The 24,636-nt window shown below is 40.0% G+C and overlaps 1 protein-coding gene across 2 annotated transcripts in view; it reads left to right on the top strand.

Moving 5' to 3' along the window:
- Positions 1–24,636, top strand: part of LIN52 (lin-52 DREAM MuvB core complex component) — a 47,358-nt gene that overhangs the window by 13,323 nt on the left and 9,399 nt on the right. The window contains exon 6 of one of the 2 annotated variants that reach the window (XM_075030215.1): positions 23,810–24,264. The exons of the other annotated variant lie outside the window; for it this stretch is intronic. Coding sequence (XP_074886316.1) covers positions 23,810–23,811 — 2 coding nt within the window. The 3' untranslated portion in view covers positions 23,812–24,264. Of the gene's footprint in view, positions 1–23,809; positions 24,265–24,636 lie in introns of those variants that run through there. 2 annotated transcript variants of the gene reach the window in all.

Genomic DNA, 24,636 nt, shown 5'->3' with positions numbered 1-24,636 from the left:
CTTGCAGGTTTTCCAGAGCTGACTGAATAAAACCTTAAGCAACAGATCTGACCCCATAATTGACCCTACTTTGAGTAGGAGACCTCCTGAGCCCTTGTAATCCAGATCATCCAGTGATTCGATGATTCTGTGATCTAAGATCCTTTCTAGAAGTAAGTTAATTCAAAGCCTGCATTCCCCAATCTCAGCTGAACACAGCACCAAACAGTAGGTTCAGCTTATGAGCTTTGAGCAGGAAGGAGATCTCAGGTGCAACTCCATGGTCTGCCTCCATGTGAGCAGCCTGAATAGGAACAAGAAACCTAAGGGTTCTTGTATCCCAGTGATGGCTTTCATGATTTTGGGGGATGATGAATGGACTTCCAAATACTTCCATCCACAGAGCTATGCAAGTCTATGCAAGTTGGGCTGGGGAACCTGCTTTTCTGCATAGGGAGATACAGTCCATTCAGTATCATTCTTTAAGCAGAGGAAGAGAATGGTCCTCAACATACACAAAGGTCCTTCTCTGTCTCGGCTGAAATGAACAGTGAAACCACCATCATCTGTCTAGACAAGTAGAGGGTCAATGGGGCTTGACTGAAGAGCTTTTAGCCACAGAAGTAAAGGAATGGGCTGTCACATTAAAGCATTTCTGCCTGCCACATGCTTGGCACAGAAAGAAACATGACTACAAACAAAATGTTCTTACATTATACTGTCAGAAGCCTATTTTTTGCTACTCTTATTCTGACAGGATAACTTGTAGACTACTGTCAGTGGAGGAATTGAGGATGGGGAAAAGTTTGATCAAGCATAAGGTTATGTGCATTTTTCCATTACAGTTTAAAAACACAAAAATGCCAAGCAAGTATCAGGAGATGCTCTGGCAGGGACTCAAAGCTTTGCAACTGGTCTGTATTTACTATTTTAAATTCTTTTGCTGTCTATACCTTTATCAAATTAAAACTTTTCTACTTCGTCTGTGTTAACAGAACATTTTCTCTGTATTTACAAATATTGGAAAGATTATCCCTGTATCACCTCTGTCTGTAATGTTTTCCTGTAAAATTTGGCTTCTGGCAGGAGCAAAGAGAGAATTTTCTTCCGCAGTATGGGTAGCTGGACCTATTTGCAGAGCAGCAGCTGATACTAGTGAAAATCGCACTAGAGTGTGACTTTGGAGACCTTGGTTCAGTTTCTGGCACTACTACTGTTCTGCTTGGTTGGTTTATTTGCCTTCTCACATGTCCCTATTTCCCCAACTGTAAGGTGGAGTTCATGTTAACTTTCTTTTGCAAGACATTGGAAAAATCACAGGTTTTAAAAAATGACATATAAAACCTTTATTGTTAAGTATCCTATCCTGTATGCTGCTTGTTGTTGTCCTCTGCTTGCTGCTATTATATGCCACAGGAAGGCATCATTAGAGTATTGTGTATGTTGTCAGTAGAAGTAAAATGAGAATGTGATGAAACAAATCTCAGTATCAAGTGCTCTTCAGCCTGGGACCCAAGCAAGGTAACTAAGAAAAGCAAGACTATTCTCAGCTGTTTACAGACCTTATGTATAAAAATAATTCTATTTGCAAGCAGCGTAAAGGTTAAAAATAATTAGTATGTATCCATACTAATACCAGGGATTATTTACCTGTTTGGTAGCACATCTGCCCCGCTAGCTTAGACGCAGCGGAGTTACTCAGTATATAAGGATCAGTCTCACTGTTTCATTCAGCCAGCATTTGTGCTTTGAGAAACGAAATACAGTATATTCATCAAATAGACTGAACGTATGTTGGTGGGGTATTGCTATATTCCTTTTCAGTTTTCTCTATTTTGGATCAGGTGATAATGCATACAAGGCTCTGTGAAAAATCTCCTAGCATTTTGTTGCTTTATTGAGTGGTTTCAGTTGTTTGGAGCTTGAAGTCTTCTGTAAGATCGATAACGGGCTTGCCACCTTACCTCTTGCATCTCCAGTAAAGGCAGCTCTGAACATCCAGTCTGTGTAATGTTGCTAGACGAAGTCTGATAGTATCTGTCTTTTATTGCCTCATTAACTTGTGAGCATTAGAACAAGATAAAAATGCCCTAAAGCCTCTTATCTGATGATTGTTGTAACCTTCTGAGTGCCATTAGTTTAAGTTTGCAATCAAATGCTTCCCCTGAGTATAAGGAGCACTGATTAAACCTGAAGCGTCCCCAGAGGCTTTTACAGCTGTCATGGGGGCGGTGGCTGCCCCTCTCCAAAAGGAAAAGGGGGGCTGGAGGTCCCGGTGGGGCGGCCACTCTGCAGACCTCCACGTGGCTGCCCCAGCTGTTCCGCTTTGCCTAATGAATTGTTTTACAAGGAGAGGCTGGATATTGTCATCACAAGCTGCCTTCCCCAGGGACAGAAGCCAGCCTGATAATGACTAATGTTAGTGATAGTAATTGAAGTGTGATGGCTCTCCAGGGACTTGCACACGAGTAGAGCTGTCAGGCACTTGTGGCTGGTACAGTCCCATGAATACCTCAGAAATGCTTTTTAATTGCTTGACTTTCATAACTAGTTCCCATATATCTCCTGCAGAAATGTACATTTTATGGGGGGAGGGAAAAGAAGCCGAGGACTCTGCTATGACCCTCAGTTTACACGTGTGGTTTACTGCCCTGATGTGTTTCTAATGAGGACGGCTGTGTGTTCTTGCTCCCCTCTGGTCTTGGTGTGGATCTGCTGGGTGTCTCTGCACAGGCACGTACAACTGATTTCACCCGAACACACCTTTTATGTCTAAGCCCTGTCTTCTGTGATACCAATCCTTGATGCATGGAGATTGTACTTGATTATAAAAGAAGGCAATAACTTTTATTTCAGAATATCAAAGGATCACTGGTATTAATAGCATGGAAGTAATGGTAACTATTTGCATTTTGTTAGGCATTGAAAACTGGATGTAAGCTAGAATAAAAATCTTGTAAAAATGTAACGTATCCATGTGTCTCAACAGGACTGGAGTTTAAGGCTGTGAGGTTTTGGGGGTTTAGGACAGAGAAGTGACTGATCTATACAAAACAGAGTGATTTTTTTTTTTCTGGAGATTTTCTCCTTTAGAAATGCATTGTTAAATATAGCTGTGGGCTTGAGATAAAAATAGTTGGAATGGAGAACTGTACTCCTGACTTCCAGGATAGCCTTTTTGTGGGCGGTTGTGTTTTTTGTTGTGGGGTTTTGTTTGTTTGTTTGGGGGGGGGGGTAGGTGCTGTGTTGGGATTGGCAGATGAAACTCATTGGGTTAAATTAACGTTTTTCTGCCAGTAATAGCATAGATCACAACATTATATCAATTCAGGAAACAATTTTTAACAGGACCATGAGAATTGCCATACTCAGACTCTTGTAGTATCTTGCCCCTGACAGTGGACTTTGTGAGTATGAAGAGCTACTCACTGTTCTGCACAGAGGAGGAGGCTCCTCTCAGAGGAGCAGGCAGAATGAGGTTTCTTGCCAACCCCCCCCCCCCAACAGCAGTTGGTGTATTCCCTGAAATGTGAAGCTTCTATAGCTTTATCTATTGAAAATATACCTATTTCTACATTTTTATGTAGTAGTTCTTCAGGGTCTTATTAAACTTAACAATATAATGTCATATGATTTTTAATTAAAGAGCTAATAACTTGAGGGCATGAAAGCTTACATTCCCCCCCCCAGTGATATACATTAGTCTAATAATGTAAGACTTTATCTCCTTGCAAATTTTGCTTTGCTTTTATTTCCTCTTACAGATTTCTTTAGACTGATTTCATTATTGTTCCTCTGCTTTTTTTATTCCTTTCTATACAGTTTGTTTTGCTTAAACAAATTAACTTTAATGGCTATAAAAGGGCTTCTCATGTATGAATTAGTTGGATCTGGTGCGATATTGTTGCACTGTACTGAGAGCTCCTGTAGCTTACTTTGCTACTTACAAGGCTGGTCTTTTTTGAGTCTATAGAGGGAAAATAACAGGTCTCCTCTGTCTCGGTGCTGGCTTGGACAGAGGAAGAATGAAATTCATGTTGCTACTACTTGAGGAAGCTGTGAGGAGAGAATGGATTTATTCACAAAGCTGAGTGACCAAGAGGGGAGCTTGGAAAAGAGATAGGAAAGGGGAGACCTTACCAAATGGAAAACATTTTCTTTGTCCTAGTTGTTGAGGGAGCTTGGAAATATATATTCACCAGATACCTACCAGTTGCATAACACTGAGGGAGAAAAGGATAGACTGACTGACTTTTAATACAAGATTGATCATGAGACTGTGGAACAGATGTACAAGGTCAGACGATAAGACAGAAATATGCAGGGAGGGGAAGGGAATGAACCTAATTTTTTGGTACTAAGTCTCATTTTTGTTTCATCTCTGTTTTTTAGATGACTCAATTCAGCCCACTCTGAAGTCAATGTGAAGTATCTTAGTAAATTCAGGACAAGTTAAAATAGATCATACTAATTCATTCCAGGCACTTTATGGATTTAAGTGTTGAAAGCAGTGTTTTGTTACTCTTACTCATATGTTACTCTGTAGGTCGTTCTGGTTTCAGGCCTAGGGGCAATCTTCTGAGAAGACTAGAAGTTAAAGAGAGCACTTCTCTCCAACTCTTTCAGAGCATTGTAAAAAGGCCTCTCTAGGAAATGAAGCCTGTAAATGAGACCCAACCTGAGCTGTGGGAAAGAAGTACAGTTTAGAAGGTCACAAGAAAGATTTTGATCATGTGGCTAGGAGGCTTCTTTGAATTAATTTCTTGCCTGAATTCTCTTGTTTAAAAGCTGTCTTTTTTAGAGAAAAAAAAATCCTGTCTCACTAAAACAAATTAATAGTGATGGAGAATTTACTACATACCTATTGCTTTCTTCGCTATTAAAAATCCAGCTCTTGATCCTAATGTGAATTTGTCTGGGTGCTGAGACATTTTGAATTGTCTCTGTCTGTACAGGAGGGTTTTGCTGTGGCTTTTTGACTTCTAGCTGGAGATCAAAAAGTGGTGCTTAATGCCATTGCCAGCAGAGTAAACATACTACCTCTTCTCATCATATTCATTGCAAGTTTGTTCTTCACCTCCCCCCTCCAGTGAAGTGCTGGCTCTTAGAAATTTATTTTGGTAATAAAACATTACTTTATACTTGCCCATGAAAGCATGTTTGAAGGCTGTTTGTGGATTCCTTACAGTGTCCAAGAGATTGTTGTTCCCTGAGCACGCTGCAATCTCGTATCATAATTAAGCCTGATGAATTAACACGCAGAAAGTTAAGCTCATAACTTTCAGTGGTTAACTTAGGCTCTTAAAATGTGGAACCAAACCTGGAGTTGGCATGCTGTAATTCAGTTGTCAGTCCCAAAATGTTATGTATTGATGGGTTTTGGTGCTGAGAAAACGGGTGAGTTTATTCTTTCAGAAATTTTATTCTTGCAGAAATTTTTGTTCACAATGAGGAGAGAATAAAGTTGTGTTTACTGCTTTTCACAGTTGTAAGTCTTGACAGTAAAGCTAAAGGATATAGTTCAGTTATTTTCCTGTGATTTATCTCACAACTTTTTACTGTAATTGGGGAGATGGGAATAGGAAACTCCATGCTGCGTAAGTAGAGATTTTCAGTTCATAATTTAATTTTGAGGAGGTATTTTTACTGATTGGTTGCTACAGCGCAAGCACAAGAGTGGAGTTAATTGAAAGGCGTCTAATAATCGATTGAGCAGATTTTTCTTGTGTGTTGTTTCAAGCACTGTTTTAGTGAAAGCTAGTGAAGCTTATTATAATAAAGTTCAGCAGAATATATTTTCTGTGTAGAAATTATTTTATATTGATAGGGCATTTCCATGCAGAGAGCTTTCTGTGCTACAAGGCATATATCCACCTATTGTTTAAACTGAACAAAGTGCCACTTATTTTGGTGTCAGTATATACTGTCATATAAAATCTGGCTTTCCAGATATTTGGTGATATTTTGCAAACACCTGTATTATAAATAATACAAGTCTCTCTTTAAGTCCTTCCACGATGTCTCTGAAACCTATTGTTACATTTTAAAATCTTTCTAGGTTCAGCAGTAATTCAACAAACATTAGCTCCCATTTTCTTCAAATTAAAACGTGACTTCTGTTTTCTCACTCTAGGGTTTAATCTCTGTTCTACTGAACCAAGTAAAATCAGGTTTGGTCAGTAGCTGGAGGGGAATCCATGAAGAGCCCAGGTGCTGCAATAAGCAGTGTTGGTGCCCTACTCCCAGTGGGTTGCTGAACTGTTATCCTGTGGTAGCTCTAGAGGGCTCTCTGCTGTTGGAAATGTTACATTTCCAATGAGTTATATGACAAGGGTCTTAATAACCTGTTGGTCATTAAAGAACTCATAACACTTCTTTTGCAAATGCTAACCTCATTGTCATCAGCAAAATACAGCATATGCAATTAGAATCTAATTTTCTCCAGTGTCAATTAGAGATTCTAATTTTTATTCTGAACTGTGTTCTGCTCTGCGTGTAAATGGCTGTCACTTAAGTTACAGCGTTTAAGTAGTGTAGGAAATAATTTTTGTGTATGTGGTTTGTGAAGTTTCTTGTGTAAGTCACTAGAAGTATGATCTTATCAGCACTGACTATATGTGCAAGAAAGACGGGAAATAATTATCTCAGCCTTTATTGTAACCATGCAGTTCATTACTGTAGTAGCCTTAGAAGTATATGGGCATTGTTACAGGAGCGTTAGAAATAAATGTGTAAGATGGATGACTAGATGAGACAAGATGAAAGTATGAACAGCAATTTTCAGCAGAGTAGTAGGCATTTGTCATCAAGTTGTATCAAGTGTCATTTAGAAAGGAAGGAATACCTATGTAATACTTCCGGTTTTTATTTCCAAACCCTTCCTTTAGGGGTTATACGGGGACATGAATCCCAGTTCTGCCTTGCTGGATGTGCAGTATGATGCTGGGTTCGACTGGCTATTGTGTATCGGACTTGGTTACATTAAAATGGACTTTAAAATGGTTAGTTTGAAAATGAGTCAGGCAGTTAAAGATTGTAATGCTGTGTTCTCTATTGTAGTACTAAATTCTATTCTCTTACAGCTTTGTAGGTTTGCTTTTCCATATACATGGTTTTGTGCTGACAGTGCATTGCATAAGGGAAGCTGATGGCTTGGGAAGCTAGCTGGTGACATTTGGGGGGGTTGATGTGGATAAAAATGCAAGGCAGTTGAGTAGGTAAGCCCTTTCATTGGGTGTATGTGCTAACATAAGCAGCGGTGTGTAATAATTTCAGTGCAAACGCTGATGTCTTAAACATAGCCAAGGAAGAAACATTTACTGACATGAATGACAACGGTTTGCGTCTCCTGGAGCAATTGTCTTTGGTTTCAGAATGCCAGTGCTGCATTGGTTTCACTCGGTTGTGTTTTGAAAGCTTTGAAGACTAGAAATAACTAGAAATAACACCTGTGAAAACTAGAAGACTAGAAATAACATCTGTGAAGACTAGAACTGACTGCAATGTGATTACAGCTTATATTCTCCAACACTTTTGGGCAGCATGGCTTGGACGTCTGTTATGGATGGTGCTGTGGTTTTCTGTATGATAAGGAGCTTATGTATTGAGGGAGTGAAAATAATATTGAGTTTGCAGTGAGCTCCCCAGTAAAAACATGCACGGGTGTCCTGCTTTACCTGCTCTGTGGTGAGTTCTGTCTTGTGTACTCTGCAAAGCCCTCGCTTGAAATCACCATTGTGAATTTACTGCTGAAGGGGGAAAAGGTGAAGTATGGCTAGATTCAGGAAAAGAACAGGTTGTTTTATTTTCATTGGTAGCATTTGCAGTTCCCCAAGCAATGAGGGCTGGAGAAACTGGCTCTTGAGAGACACATCTTGATTAGATGTTTGGGCCTGTTGTAAAATGCTGGGATGTCTGCTGGTTGTGCCAGTGTGGAAATCCTCCTTATACAGTGGAGGAAAGGTACTGAGAAATCTTTCCTGTAAATTCTGGTTTTTCCCTTCTTCTGGGAGCTACTTTTCATAGTAGGAGAAATATGCTGAATTACCCTTCTCTGCATAAAACACAAACTAATAACAATTAAGCTATTGATTACTTTTTCAGGCAGTGAAAAGATGCTTCTTCCAGGATTTGTTTCCCCATGCCATCCCTGACTTCAAACACCTGCAACACACGAGTTCTGGTCATAGATGAATTCAAATGCTTACTCCTCCTAGCATTTTGGATGTATTTATTGCACGTAGTACATCTTTTCATGTATGACCACTGTAATTTGAGAGGAAATCATATCTTTTTTATTTAAGGGCATGGGTTGTACTAGTTTAGTTGAAGTGGGGATTTTATATCGGTTTTAATACACTAGTGAAATTTTTGCATAATGAGATTTTAAGCAAATTAAAACCTCGTGTGCAACTGTTGAGCTTGTGCTTGTAAATTCAGAGGGTAAACATAGGTGTAGCCAGTTTTAAACTACATAGGATTTGGATTGTTATTTGAAATACATTTTCAAGTAATTGTGATTGAACTGAAATAATGTCTGTGAGATACAGTATTGTGGTGTAGCATCTGCATCCTCCATTATTTATGCTTTGACTTGTTAGTTTTGAATACTTTCCTAGGCAGTTAATAATTAGATCAGAGTACTGAAGTCACTGAGCAAAATGTCTCATAACAGTGTCTCAGAATTAGTGTTACAGAAATGCTCTCAATATGTTTAAGCATGCTTCTGTCTATTCCATATGACACTGTACATTGTTAAACCCTCTCAGTTTTGAGATGTAAATAATTTAGGAAAAAATGAATTAAAAATACCCTTTTGGCTATTGCATCTGTGTGAGGGATATCCTCCTTGTTTGCAGGATTTAAAAATACAATCCCTATGTTTACTTCCCAGTTGAGCTGTTCAGAAAAAGTCACTAAATGCAGAGGGCGTTACAGTGAAAGTAACTTGGCACAAATTTGTATGAAGAAGAAAAAGGAAATAAACATTTTCTACAGTCTTCCATTCCTAGTTGTTTTATGGTTAAGTAACTATGGTGGGTAAAATTCAGGTGAACATGAGTTTCAGAGATCACTACACAGCTGAAAGGGATAAAAAAAAAAGTGTTTTTCACCAGTGGTGGCCTTGAACCTTCAGAGGCCTGTATATAAGCTTTATGTTATCTGAAGCTGTATCCCAGTTGCCTTAAGATGTATTAAGTGCATGTATAAGTATTTTCACCTCAAGGTCTGCTTTTTACCAAGTACTCCATTTCTCTGTTTAAAACAATAGAGAAGTGGCTTTTTTGTTCTTAGCCATTTTCACTTTCCGGTAAGCCAGCAGCATCACTGAGCTTCTGTTTCTTAGTTTGAAAGTATTGTGGCAGTGTTTGTTGCATTTTAAAACCAGTTCAGTTGAAATTATTATAGCAAAGGTAATTTAAAGGTTGTAACAGTCTGCAGTTTCCAAGAAGCTGAACTTTATTTGTAAATGAGTATATTAGTGTTACCTGGCAGTTGTTTTCAGCACTATTCTGAACATTTTATTGGAACTTTTTGAAATGCTTCAATTTTTTTTTATTATTTTTTTTTATTTTGACCTGGTTTCACCACATCATCTGTTCTATTTAGGGAACTTTTTTCAGCCATTGCACACTCTGAGCCATCAGGATGGTAGTTCTCTAGTGGCAATGGGTGGCAATGCCTACTCTCTGAAGAGCTGGCTTGTGATTGCTTTTATGAGGTTCTGGCCCTAAATCTATTGATCACACTAGGGTCACCATAGTGCATTTCCCAGGCTGAAGTTGCAAAGTCCCCAGTCCCTGGGTTGCCTGCTGCTTCCCTGTTAGAATTCAGTGTGCCAGACCCATGGCACCCCTGTCTTTCATGAATGGAATTCAAAAAGACACTTACATTTCCATAAATAAATTAGGGATTCAGTGGCTTCTTCCGGCTAATCAGGGCAGGCTGATAAACCTTGCTAGCTGTTTAATAAATGAATTGTGACTGATTACCTATTAATATGGACGCCTCAGGAATTCACCCTGGGGAAGCAGAGCAGTGAAATAGAGAGGGGCATGGCCCCCTGGGAAATCAGGGCTTCATGTTTGCAGCTTAAATATCTCTGTGAAGTATCAATAAGGAGGTAATTGAATTTTGAACACAAACATGAGCGCCGGATGGATGAAGGAGAGGGGGGCTCTGATCATCTCTTCATGCTCCTTCATACTCCCCTCCCCTTTCCCTTAGAGACCACTCTAGTGAAGATAGATGCTAAATCCATTAAATAAAGATTAGACTCTGTCGTGGTAGAAAATGGCAGCTTAGCTAGATCCCTGGGCAAATTGGGACCTTTAGCAATACAGAAAATTAAAATATACATTTTTAACAAGTGTGCTGTCGACACAGTAATAATGACTGTGTGGCTTGTGGGGTTTGCTCACCTTTCAGATCTGCTTTTGTTTGGTTATATCACTTGCTCTTGTTTTGAAACCAGCCTGCTTGGTCTCTCTGAAGCAGAGAAGACTTAGGTGAAGGAAGGGGGGGGGTGTCCCACCTTGCTTTCTGTCTTAGGCACTTTTTCTTGGCTATTATGCTTGTAATAGTATAGAAGATCAGTACTCTTGTATTTGAATATGGAAATAATTAACTTTGGCTCCAGCATGCTCAGTCACATGTCCTGAAAAGTAGTTGGAAATAGTCTAGAGGAAGCATAGAGATGGTATGGGAGAGTGAAATGTAAATGTGATAGGGCTTTTTTAAAATGGGTTTTATTTTCTAAGCATATGGCTTTGTTTTTTATTTACTCCAAATCAATTTTTCTAAGCTCTACCTTTATGGGGAGGATTAGTATAGGGGTGTGCATTGTAAAATGTCAGTGTTCTTTCTTGTCATGTAATGAATTGTAGAAACACAGCTGAAGTGGCCTTTAATGAGTGACAGTCTTCCTTTATAATACTGTGCTAGACGTAGAGTGTGATCAAGCCTTCTTCACAACTTTGCATGCCCTAGCCTCTGTTGCAGAAAGTCAGCAGATCCTTCTTGCAGGGTTTTGCAGGCAGAATCTCATCTGCCTGTACAAGTAGGGTACCAATTGCCATACTAGAGAGACTACTCCTCTTTTTCCAAATAAGATGATCATTCTACAGAACAAAATCCAAAATTGTTTCTGTTTAACATTTTCTTAACAGGAAATGAGCCTAAACTAATGTGTTCCTGGGGAAAATTGCTGTTCATTCCTTCTAGAAAATTTTCTCTTTACTCTAGATAGTTTTGAGAATGCAAAGAGAAAAAAAGGATTTATATTTTGCTGAATTATAGTGGACTGAGACAGTAGTAACATGGGGACTTCCATCTATTCTTCCATGATGTCTCCCTGATAACACCACTTTCCTCTTTTTAGACTCCTCTCAAATTTTAGCAGTCTTGACTGGAAAATCCTTGATGCTGCATCTTCAGCTTCAGCTGCCAAGAACTGAACCCAGCATCATTATCTTTGGTTTAGGAAGAACAAAAGTAGATATTAAGTGTAAGAAAAGTATTAATATACATGGGTCCATTTCAGGGACAGTAATGAGTGTACCGGGAATGTCTTGGCTTCCATTGACTCAGAGCTGCTGCAGACATGGAGAAGGTTTTCCATCTGATTCCCAAACTATCATCTCCTTCCACATCCCAGCAGTTTACTCACCTGTCTTTTGTCAGAGGGTTTTTGGGTTGGGAATATCAGTATTCTTTCATCCAGCCATGCTTCTAGCAAGGAAAAAATTTTCTAAGCTGGCTCAGCCTCAAGGATTCTCTTTCATGGTGTTGGCACCAAATTGAAAATGAACAGGTACCACCCCTTAGCTAAATTGCAGTAATTGATTGTGTACGTGCTGTAGCCTGTCTCAATTTAAGAAGCCAGATCTCAAGCCTCCCTTGGTAAAGGTAGATTACAGCATTGGGTTTACCTTTGGCCAAGGGTGTTGATCATGGGCTCCTTCTCCCCTGGGATTTCCTGGCCTTTGTCCCCTTGCAAAGGGATAGTTCCTCTCCTGAACCCCACCCCTCTCTCTCCATTTTTCAGTTTGCTAACTATTTATAACTCATCTAGTTTCCTTTAACCTTGGCTGGCCCCTTTCAAAGAAGTCACCAGCACCTTGACAGCCTATGTCCTTGTTTCTCTCATGCTACTGGCATCCTTAGCTTTACAGTATTAGCTGTCCCTCTGCCTACTTTGGAGATTTTTCTGCTCTCTTCTCCCTGCATGTAAACTTAGACTGATTTTCTAGCTCAGGAGTCTTCCTTCGTGTATCCTGAATTAAAAAGGAGACTCTTGCTAGTTTGGTCTGTAGCTTCTTCTGAAAGCAGGCATGTGCCAGGAACCTCACAAGCTTATGGCTTTCCACATATTAAGGCACTTAGTGATGCAGCATTTTAATTAAATTAACCAGAATTCGTAAATTGTAGATAGACAGATTTTCCAGATCATCTCAATATGAGCTTTTAGAGTGATCAACACTCTGCTGGTGTTTAATCCATCAGACTGCCATATGGAGTGTTGAGGAGCAGAAGATCTGTTTATTAACAATTGTTTTTTCACGTCAGCAAGTACGATTTTCGTATTTGAGGACTTGGGAGTGCAATCTGTTGCTGCATCTCTTATATGAATTATATCAGGCTCATGCCAGACCCCATTTCATGTCTATCCCTCTTTTTTACTGAATCCAGGTGATCCAATAAGCTGTCTAAATGACATGGTAGACCAAGAGGGTCATTTCACCAGAGTCTCCAGAAGTTCTTTGGTTACGCTATCACAAGAGGAATGTGTCCATATGTCCTTTATGAGAAGTTATAGATATCTGGAGCGTCAGTGGTTTCTGCAAACAGTTGAGACATTTAATGAAGCTTTGCAATTTGAATGACCAGAATATAAGTCATGATTCACAAAAGTCAGAAATTTGTTCTTCATCTTCAAGATCAAGCTGAGCTTTTATTCACTCCGTGTTAATGAATACCTGTCCTCAGATTCTAGGATATTTTCTGTGTTGGACTTCCTTAGCAATAGAAGTTACCTGTCTCTTCAGAGTAGTGGTCTGTTCCATTTTATTGTGACATACAAGTTGGTTTCTACTCCTTTACCTGAGTGAACACTGCTGGTTGTTGGTCTTTCCAATGGAAAAAATACTCTTCAGGAAGAGGAAAAAATCTTCTTGTCTTGTGACTTTTTCATTGCTGTCTTCAGAAAGAGGTATTAGCTGTTCTAGGATCAGAGATGAGATGGGCCCAGTGCAGAAATATGTTTTGCAACCTAGGCATCAGGCTCTTCTCATCAAATCTAATTTAAGATATTTTCCACTGTCAGAACCCCTGAATTCTCAGCAGGAGTAACATGCAGTCATTTTTATGCATCCAAACGTTTTCATAACTATTGGTTTATTTGCTTTGTTGGATACATTGACAGAGTGTGGGGAATAAGATGTGCTTATTAAGACAACTTCAATTTTGATCTCTGTTTAGGTAAAGTATGAAGAGGAGGGAACTGTTGGTATATGCTGATGGTGATAGATGGAAAATGGTGGTTTCTCACCTTTATTAAAGTTGTCCATCTTATCCAGCAGATGGCATTGAAAATGTACCCACTGCTCGCTCTTCTTGCTAAGCAGTGCCTTAACTGAAATCTGAAATCCTACAGGCTGTACTCTTCCCTTTTCTCTGATGCATAGCTGCAGATCAATTCCTAATGAGGATTTTGAGTGCCCCCTGCCTAGTGTGTAAAACAAAAGCCAACACATGCATGGATTAACAAGAAAGGACTTTAAGGCTGGTGTGCTGCACCCTGCAACAAAATCCATTTTCAGGATTTCAAAGTATTCCTTTAAACATGTAGCATTTGGGCAAGCCCTATTAGTAGTCTTTTCTTTCCTGACTTACGTCGTTTGTCTGTCCATCTGCTTGTCTTCCAGTCATCTTGGTATTTGTGTCATGTGGGCAAATAAGCAGTGATCTTTCAATAAGCTCAGCACCAAAGGCAATGTTAAACACTCATCCTTTTGAGTAGTCCTGCAGCACTCACTAGCTCAGACCTGCTGCTGGATTCCCAGAGACAGCACAAGTTCTTCAAGCCAGTGGCAGCATCTGTCCCAGTGAAGGGCGTTTCTTAGGCTAGTGACAGCAGGAGTTTGTAGGCCCTTTTCGTGTGGGTCACTGAGAGGAGGAAAGATTGATGATATTTAGAGTTGGTATCACTTGCCTTTAATTAAATAATGAGGTCAGTGGGATGTAGATGTAGTGTAATGATTCAAATGGTAACTGAGTATTGCAACAAAGCTGAGAAGTAAAATATCTTTACTATGCACGAAAAGAACATCAGCTGTGTAGTACTTTGTTTCCCGTCATTTCTGTATTTATCTTTATTCTTTCTTTTCAGTAAATATGCTGTTTAATATAATTTCTGTATGATACAGAAACATTGTATCAATGTACAAGCATTACTGTACTCATGGAAGGTAGTGTTTTATTACTTCTGAGCAGCCAAATAATTTGAAAGAAATGATAAAATTTATGTATATGAAACAACTATCATGTGGAGTTAGCATGAATGCCCATGTCAGAACTATGTAGCATGGCTTTGTTTGCCTCGTATTGTTTATATATTGTTCTGTATTGTGATTATAAACTAGTATGATACACATTTCAGAGTATTTAGACCACACTAGGAGCTAACGAACATTGCTACCTTTCTAGAACCTATGGGATTAAAAATGCCTTCTACCAGCCCCTTCGTTTCCTTTATATCTGAGGACCTGAGTAGATGGGGAAACGGGAGCTTTTTACTCTTTCCTCCTCCTATTCCAAACAAATTGTCTGTGACCCCTCTTTTGAGAGGGTAGGCAGGTAACAGCAGAAATACACTGCTGCTGTTCTGTCCCCCGTTTAGCCTTGTGACCAAGTATAATGCTTGACTCTCCAGTAAGTCCAGGCATCCAAGCTATAATCTAAATCTTCTTCCATTTTTCTATATATCATCTATGGAATAAAACCTTTCCTGTCTATGAACACAGCTCTTATCCAAGTTCTTACAATGTTACACCTTTTCCAGAATCTTTTACTCTGATCTTAACAAATGTTGTTCCACTCACAAAGATGAGCTCATCATTTTGACTGCGATGAAGATCTCCATACGTTTCTCCACACGCTTTGTTATTGTATCAAACCACTTTTCTTTCTCTTCATGGGTTTTTTTGGTGCTTTATCTAATATACTTCATGCTGTAACAGAAAGACAACAGACAGTTCCAGTCTGTCAAGAATGCAAATTACTATGAGACATTGCTGTGTTTTCTGCAAAAAACTGGTTTCCCTGCACACTTTGGAGGCATACTCTGTAAACATCCAGGGAGCTAACTCATTCTCCTTCCACCTGCTGTACAATATGTATAGAAATCTTGGTAACTGTTAAGGTGATGTGTTGTGAGTATGATACTTTTCAGTGTTGGCTCATTTAACTGTATACCTCTATTGTCTGTCTGTATTTATGTAGTGTCTCTCCTAAGCTCCTTAGGGCAGAAATAACTTGTCCTGTGTTAGTACACCATGTAGCAGAGAGGGTACTTGATCAACAACAAGAACTTCAAGGTATCAGAATAATTATTCAAGATGTATATCAGCATTGCTAGCTAGCTATTTATTTAAAGGTATTTGTCAAGCTAGCATCCTGGCTGTTTTTCTCTTTTTGTTGACACTTTGTTGAACATGTTGGCTTCCTCTACTTTGGCATTACATGTCCTAACAGCAGATATGTGTGGAATAAACTTTGTGGAGTATTCCTTGAAGGGCTCTGATGACATAAAAACAGTCTTCTGCAGGAGTGTTCAAGGCTCTTTTGACCAACTGCTTAAGAAAGCAGTTCTAGAAAATACCACAAAAGGTATGCCTGACGTTTGGGACCAGTGTCTGCAGCTGTTACCTTTTGACACCTACCTAGACCCTCCAAACCAGCAATAGATGTATATGCAGTCAGATCTTAAATAAGCTGAACTGCTGTTTTGGAGGCATTTCTATCTTTCTGTAGATTTATATGAGGTTCTCAGCTTGGACACCCCAGTCTGGAACCTTAATTTAGTTGGCATGGATCTAAGCCTTGGATCTAAAGCACTGTTGATGAGATTAAAATGAGATTTCCTTGTTTCATAATAATTCTATTCCCTCGATCTTGGAACTTGGCAGAGAAAGATATATACCATTTCATGGGTAGGGGAACCTGAAGGATGGATGGAGAAGTCACATAGCAGGAGTGACCGCATCAGGATTAGAAACCAGGTTTCCATTTGCAGGCTAAAGTGCTGTCTGCTGGGCCATGCTGTCATTCTAGCTCAATAATTTTATCTATCAAAGAAAACTTTACCTGTAAGTAACACAACTCTTGTTGTATTTGAGAGAATGCTTTCTGACCCCAAAATAATATCTTTCAGAAACAGAAGAGGACATACGTGAAGTTCAAACATGGCCACAATTAGTCACAGCCTTGCTTTTTCTTCTATTATAAAATAGAAGGGAGAGAGTAGAGTAAAATTTGTTCTCTGGACCTTCACTTTCTGTATAAATTGCAGGCTGCTTGAAGGGCTATAATATCTTTAAATGTTTTATGTCATGTATGTAAATAGCAAAATCTTTTTTTCAAGAAGTTGTAAAGTAATTGTAATTTGCTGTTACTTCTGGTTAGGTAAGTCTGAGAAAGTTAACAAATTAAGTATGATCTTCATATGCATTTGTAATCACAAAGTTTTAGTTAAACTACACTGATGTAGTTTGTTTTCCTTACAAAGGTTTGTCACTTTGGTATGTTTGTAAAGAGTAGGTTTCAAAATAATTGCCGTAAGTTGAGTTGGATAGAAGGCTGTGACACAAGGATCTGTACTTGGGCCAACTTCACTTGATAGCTCTTTATACTTGGACTCATAAGAATAGTTATGCTAAGTTGTTCTGATATTCTGTATGTTGGGCTTTTTTATAGGATTTTGATGTTTCTGAACTAAAAACTTGCTGTTTGGCAGAATTTTTATGACAAATCTATCTGAACTTGCCGGAGAATGTAGTTACACAAAGTAATTGGGCTTTGTGTGCAGTTGGTGAATTGGCAGCATTTAACCATGTTTTGCATGTACCCCTCAAGCCTTTGAGCTCCTGGGATGGTCCAGAACAGCCAGGTAGAAGCACAGTCCCCAGCATGGTGAAGCAGAGCGGATTGCTCTACCCCTGTATGTCTTCAGGCTTGAGTGAATCTTCAAGACACAGCAAATTATTGTGCTGTTTCCCACCTCTTCTGCTTGACTTTAATAATTGTTTGCACTTTACAACCTATATTTCTGTGTAAGGTTTCATAATCTTTTCCCAGAAAGGAAGTAAGTCTCATTCTCTTTTCTGTAACTTCAAATACTCTGTCACTTCAGGCAGTCTTTTGGTAGGAATAATTTCAAGATAGTGTGAAATACACCATTCACTTCTGGCGAGCTGCTTATAAATCAAGAGATTTCTTCATGAGAATGTGGAAGAAAAAGTGGATCTCTTTGATTTTGAAAGGTAGCGCAGTTGTTATTTTACATCTCTACAATTGAGAAGATAAATTGAAAATTCCTATTGACTCCCAACCCTGACAAGAATAAGAGGGGGGGAATTCAGAAAAAAGTAATGGAAGCCAGTCAGATTAAAAGTAGCAAAAAGGAATGCTTTTTACACAATGAATAATTTGATGTGGAACTTTCTGCCACACTGGGATTTTTTTTTTTATTTTTTTTTTAGACGAAGTACTTAGCAGTTATTGAAGAGTAATCAGGCAATTAAATGGATGATGAGAACATTTCTAGTTAGAGCAGAATAAAAATCTAAAATAAAGTAGGAAATATCAACTGCTTCAGGATGTAAAACAAGCACTTAGGAAGAGGAGGAATCTTTCAGAGACTATCATTCCATATGTCTTCATAATGGGGTTCCTTGCTTTTTTTTTTTTCTTTTTCCTGTGATGCTTCTGATATTGGGTGCAGTCAGACAGGATGCCTGACTGGGTGGATCACTGATCTGCCCTGCTCTATCAATTCCTGTGTTAATTTACAGGTTTTGTGACTACAGACCTGACAAATTCTTGTTTATTAGGAAATAATATTTCTACAATCTTTGTTAGTGGCTAGTCTTAGATCCTATCTATTGATTGGATTTTATATGCAAGATTTTAGTCGGTGATATAGAATGTAAATTCAGAGCATGCTCTGAGTTACATCTCTAGAGAGAACACTACTATTAAACCTTTTTGAGGATGTCCCCCGTGGCAGCTCCATAGAGCAGGTGGCCTGCATGGCACAAGCACACAGGGAGTCAGGAGCCTCTGTCTTATCAGAGCATATAATCTAAAAATCACTCAGCCTGTTTCTCTCTCCTGGGGAGATGACGACGATGACACAGGACTCTTATGCTAAAAACTAATTGTTAACCTGCAGAAGACGTCATTCAACACAAATCCCAACAGAAAAGGGCTGGGTGATGGATGTTTCTGGGTAGCAGGCCAAGCTGTCATTCGGTTTTCAACAGATAGTTCTCTGGGTTGCCTCAAGATTTGCATGCCTAGTACCTGGCTTACTTGAAAATAGAGAGCATGTTAATTTAAAAAAAAATGCTTAAAATTTCTGTTTAGTAATGTATGCATATAAAACTTGGAGGAGCAAACAGTTCCTCCACTGTCTCAGGACATGAAATGCACTGACTCTTGAATATGGTGCTTGGGTTTCCTGGAACAGTAAGCAAAGCAGTGGCTAGGTGGAGGGTTAAAGACTAGGAGACAGCGTTGAACAGGAATGTAGCAAGTAGATAATATTTAGGAAAGGAATGTAGGATTGCATATACATCTGTTGATAGGAGCATGGCCTGTAGATCAAGGGAGCTGGTTGTCCACCTCTACTCAGCAGTCATTAGACTGCATCTGCAATGCCACATCCAGTGGTGTCCTCCATTCACCAGCATGAGGAAGACATTGGTAAACTGGAGAGAGTTCAATGGAGGGCCACGAAGACGATCAGGGGGCTGGAGCACTTGCCCTGTGAAGAGAGGCTGAGGGAACGGGGCTTGTTCAGCATGGAGAAGAGGTGACTTCACAGGGACCTGATAGCTGCCTGCCTAGTACCTGTGAGGAGGTTGTTGAGAAGATGAAGTCAGGCTCTGCACAGTGCTGCATGGTGGGAGGACAAGAGACAACGGTTATAAATTGAAGCAAGAAGATTTCTAACTGGATTAAAGAGAAAACTTTTTCAGCACAGAGCAGTCAAGTATTGGAAGGATTGCCAAGAGAGATTGTGCAGTCTCCATCCATGGATATTTTTAAGACTTGACTGGCTAAAGCCCTGCGCAGCCTGTCTGTTCTGAGCAGAAGGTTGACTGGAGACCTGCCAAGGTCCTTTCAAACCTGAATGATTCTCTGATTCTGTACAATTTTCCTTATATGATATTGTACTGTATAGCTTATCATTTGATCTGTTCTCTTATCATAGATTAAATTGTCTTCACTCATCACTTTTCCTTCATATCCTCTTTTTTACTTATACCTCTTCTACTCCGTTGTGCCTTTCTACCTCCGGATAGTGTCTGATAGTCTCATTATCACTGAATCATGTAGTCTTCTGGGTTCTTCTGGCTTCCAAAGTTTCTTCAATGCCCCTTCAACACTCAGAGCGATCTCACTAGTCAGTAAATCTGTGGAGACTCCTCATGGCCATCACAACCTTGTGCTTTACTTTCTGAGCTGTCTTGTAGATGGTTTGCCATCTGCTTTGCTGCGGTGTCTCTGTTCCTCGTTTCCAGTGATGGATGAAGAACACTAGTCTGCTCATTAAAAGATAGCTATGTCACTGTATTCAGCTTTCATAAGAGAAGAAAGTAATGGTGGACGTGGCTTCAGACCAATGGTATGCATGGCCTAGGAATAAACATGAAGAGATTTTTGGAAGCAAAAGAGTACCAAAGCTTACTGGGCTGCTCTCAGTAGAGCTTCTGGAGCAAAAAATAATGTTGGTTTGGTTTTGCTTGGTTTTTTTAGGAATGACAGTTGACTAGTATGCTTTACTTCTGGGTTTCAAGAAACTGGAGTTTCTTCTTGTCTCAGTTTAAGCCCAGCCAGCAACAAAGCACCACGAGGCCACTTGCTCACTCCTTCTGCCTGGTGGGATGGGGAGGAGAAAATATAATGAAAGGCTCGTGGGTTGAGACAAAGACAGAGTGGGATCACGCACCAATTGTGGTCACGGGCAAAACAGACTCGACTTGGGGAAAAAACCACAAAATTTAATTTGTTACCGATCAAATCAGAGTAGGATAATGAGAAATAAAACCAAATCTTAAAACACCTTCCCCCACCCCTCCCTTCTTCCCAGGCTTAACTTTACTCCCAATTTTCTCTACCTCCTCCTGCCAGCGGCGCAGGGAGACGGGGAATGGGGGTTGAGGTCACTTTGTCACATGTCTCTGCTGCTTCTTCCACCTCAGGGGCAGGTCTCCCCACACTCTTCCCCTGCTCCAGCATGGGGACCCTCCCACGGGAGACAGTCCTCCATGAAATTCTCCAGCGTGGGTTCTTCCCACAGGCTGAAGTTCTTCACAAACTGCTGCAGCATAGGTCCTTTCCAGGGGCTGCAGTCCTTCAGGCACAGACTGCTCCAGCGTGGGTTTTCCCATGGAGTGACGGCCATCTTCAGGGGCATCCATCTGCTCCGGCGTGGGGTCCTCCACGGGCTGCAGGTGGGCATCTGCTCCCCCGCTCCCCTCCATGGGCTAGGGGGGGACAGCCTGCCATCTCACCACGGGCTGCAGGGGCATCGCCTCCTCCAGTGCACCTCCTCCCTTCTTCACTGACCTTGGTGTCAGTGTAGGGTTTTCTCTCACATCCCACTCCCCTCTCTGCTGCAGGTTTCCCTTCTTAGGTCTGTTATCCCAGAGGCACTGCCACTGTCGCTGATGGGCTCAGCCTTGGCCAGAGGCAGGTCTGACTTGGAGCCAGGGAAGCTTCTAGCAGCTTCTCACAGGAGCCGCCCCTGCAGTCCCTTCCCCACTACCAAAACCCCACCACACAAACCCAAAACACTTCTGACCGTTGCTCTCAGGAGATATCTGCAGACTCCAATACCTCTGTATTTCTTGTATTTGAATCATGTCTTTAAGCTTTTCTTCAAAACCCATTGCTACTAGAAGTGTGAGGGTGTTTATGAAAAATGTTCTCACATTTCTTCATGGGTCTGGGAGGGTTTATTTTTGGGTGCATCTTCTACGTCTGCTTTTACAACTGGGCCTTACCTAGTTGCCTTTGAGCTCATTAACAGCTAGATTGTAATTATTCTAGCAGAGCCTGCATTGTTTATATTTTAATATCTGTTCCAAACAGCCCTAAGTGGTATTACAATTTTGTTACCAAGTAGGTCAGATTAAAACTAGCGATAGTTTCTGTGAGTAACAACAATTTTCCCGTGATTTTTAACTCTTCCAAATACACGTTTTTTCTCTATTCATTTGAACTTGACTCTAGTAGCATTTGGATGCTGTAAAAACTGTAACATTTCTAAATCAGTGCATTTCCTCGGATGTTTTGTGACCAGCTTGGAGTTGGTAAAGATGGTTTTGAATTCCCTGAACCCTCTTCTGGACTTTCAAATATTCCTCAGCTCAGGGCATTGTTGCCAGGAGAAGAGGATTGTGGCGGACAGAGTGCATGAAACTAGTCAGTATTATAACTGAAAAAGCTGGACTAAAGCAAGCAGTGAATATACTGGGAAGGATGAAGATCGGTATAAGGGTAGTCATTAAAGAAAGTGCCTTTGATTTATGTGGAGAAAAGAATAAAATTATGGAGGCAGTTGTGAAGGTTTTCTTCTGCAGCCCACAAACTGCATATTGCTGCTCTTCCGTAATTCTGGTTTAACTAAGGTTAAGCCATTGGCCTTGGAACACTGAGATTTCAATCATTTACTTGTATTTGCTTATACAGACTTTTTACTTGGATTTTTGGAAATTATGGAAGTCCTCCATGTAATTTAATATGTTGTATAGTTGTACTAATGGCAAAAGGAATCTTGGTTTACTTAATGTGTAAATCAAATAATATTGTTCAGTCATAAAAAGCGTGAATCTTCTTTTCATAGAGACCTTCAATATTGATAATTCATTGTTGTGTCAAGGGCTGCAGTCATCTACATGGAAAAATGTTTCAATAAGGAATCTTGGGATTAGAAAGCATTTTAAAAATTTAGTCTGCCTTTTAAAGACATACCTCTGGACAAATAAATACAGACTACCAAAGTTTGAGCTTCTTTCATTCAGATATCTCTTCCTGTGAAGTTTGTTGATAGAAGTTAAACTTAAAAATACAGTTCTGCTTCACAGCTCAGGCCATTAGCTAACCTACTGACAGGGGCTTGTTTCTGCCTTTTAGAGGTCAAGGAAGCCATACTGTTCTTGAACCAGAGCTGCAAGCCTCCCTGTAAACATGCCTTGATGTCTTCTGATTGGATTTGTGCGCCCTGGCTTGCATAACCATACAGCTTGTATCCCAACATTATTAGCCAAAAGAAGTATAGGGACTTACATAATCATTACACGATTATTTTTCAGTAACTGTACTGTAAATATGTAATTCTCTCTACTCCTAATAACTCTTAATCCCTTTGTTCCTATTGGCTCCTGGGCTCAGATTTTGCCATGGCCTGCGTGCCCTGGCCACTGATAAAACTTGAAAAAATGGTTACTTTCAAGGTTCACCTGCTTTGCTCCCAAATGGTAAATACCTGCTCCCCAGCGTAGGCAGGGGCACCACGTCATGGTGCACTGTTTTGTGGGAGCTTGGGCAGTGCTTCTGCCTGTGTGCCTTCTGGGAAGGGTCTGTTCACTTCCAGAAACCTTTCATACCTGGCTGCACGCGTATATTCAGTGCAGACCTCTCCGCCTAGCTTTTTCACATGTTTTATGCTCAAGAGTTCTTGAGCAAACAGTTTTGATCTCATTTCTCCACGTTGCTTGATAAAGAAGATTCCTCTTTGAGATACTGTGGTGAGAAAACCTAAATCATCAAGAACTCTTGGTCTGCTGCAGGGGTTGGGAAGCCAGGAAGAGATTATTTTCCTTTTGGTACAAGCAGGTAGAAAATAAACTTTTAGAGTGCTTCTTGTTAAAACATGCCCCTTTTCTATCCTGCTGTTTGCCTCCAGCGTCTGGGATTTGGTGGTCAAAGCTCTCCCAAGCTGTAGCTGTTCCAGTGGTAACTTATGCTAGTGAAGTCCCTTTCAGGTATACTTGGAAATATCCTCAACTTTGATGTAACATTGCATTTCATACTGTTTTTAATATTAGAAGCATAACTTGAATTTATTTCTTTAAGCCTTATAAAATACTTGAACATAATTTTTCTGTGTTAAATTAGCTTCATGAGTCAGCGCTTGGTCTTAGGTCTTGACATTTTTGGCGTGTGAAATTTTTTTGTGTATTTGACCTTGGCTTTATTCCAGAATAAATATTTTAAGCTGCTAGTTGTGTGTCGGTTTTTTGTCTTCGGTCTGAGACTAGGGGGCAGACATAAGCAGCACTGAGAGAAGTGAACTGTATAAACCACAATTAGAATTGCAGTGCACAGGTGTCTGAAGATCTTATACAATTGCCAAGCTATTTGTTTCTCAAATGAGAGGGGCTTTGGGAGTGTATTTTGGAGAATAAAAGGAGCAGAAGGCCTTCCATTTGGATGTTAGGGTTGTGGTTTTGGTTTGGGGTTTGTTTTGGGTTTTGGGGTTTTTTTTTTCCAAATCCTAGTTTAAATTCTTCCAGACTTGATTCATTTGATATCTTTACAGAACCAGCATAATGAATGGTTGAAAGTGATCTACTGCGGCTGGTGATGGAATTTATAACTGCCTTCAGACAGGAATCAGCGTTGAAGAATAAAAATTTCTTGCATGCTAGCTTTTCTTTGAGCATCAAGTTGGGTCCTGTGGTTTAAAAATCTGAATGCCAACATTCAAAGTAAGAATTGTAATGATATTAAAGGAGAATGGCTTTAGCATCAGGGTTAAGGGTGAGTTCTGCTGCAGATACTTGAGAATCTTTTGGGGAAGGTAGGCATGTTAGATCTCTGTGCTAGTCATATACGAAACATTATTGCAATGAAAAAATAGTGAAGTGAATAAATAGCAGCTCACAGTACAAGACGCTCAATGTATCTACAGTCCCAGTGTTCACTGTATTTTGCAATTTAATGCACAATAATTTTTTAGTTTTGTATTTCTGTATGCTCCACTGTGTCAGATCTGTATTCTTGGGATGTGAGGTTCCATTAAAAAATAAATAATAATCGCAGCCCCCGCTCCCCCGCCGTACACTCATTTTCTATAATATGGTAATGATATCACCGTAGCAGTAATTACGGGTCATCTTCATTTCTTTCATCTCTGCTGGTTCTGATGGCTTCATTCCTTTGACGGAGAAGATTTGGCTCTGGGTGCTGTGATTATTTTGTTAAGCATTATTCGAATAGACAGGAGTGAGAGAAATTAATCAATCCAAATGCAATTAGCATCATGTTTAACCCAGTGATGGACGTCTCAAGGTGAAACAGCCAGGGGAGTTTCAGACATTATTATTCAATCCAGTGGCTCTTATCTAAATTATAATCAAGAGAGGT

Source organism: Buteo buteo, chromosome 6 (genome assembly GCF_964188355.1).
Source record: "Buteo buteo chromosome 6, bButBut1.hap1.1, whole genome shotgun sequence".
Lineage (NCBI taxonomy): Eukaryota > Metazoa > Chordata > Aves > Accipitriformes > Accipitridae > Buteo > Buteo buteo.
This window is presented reverse-complemented; position numbering and strand designations above follow the sequence as displayed.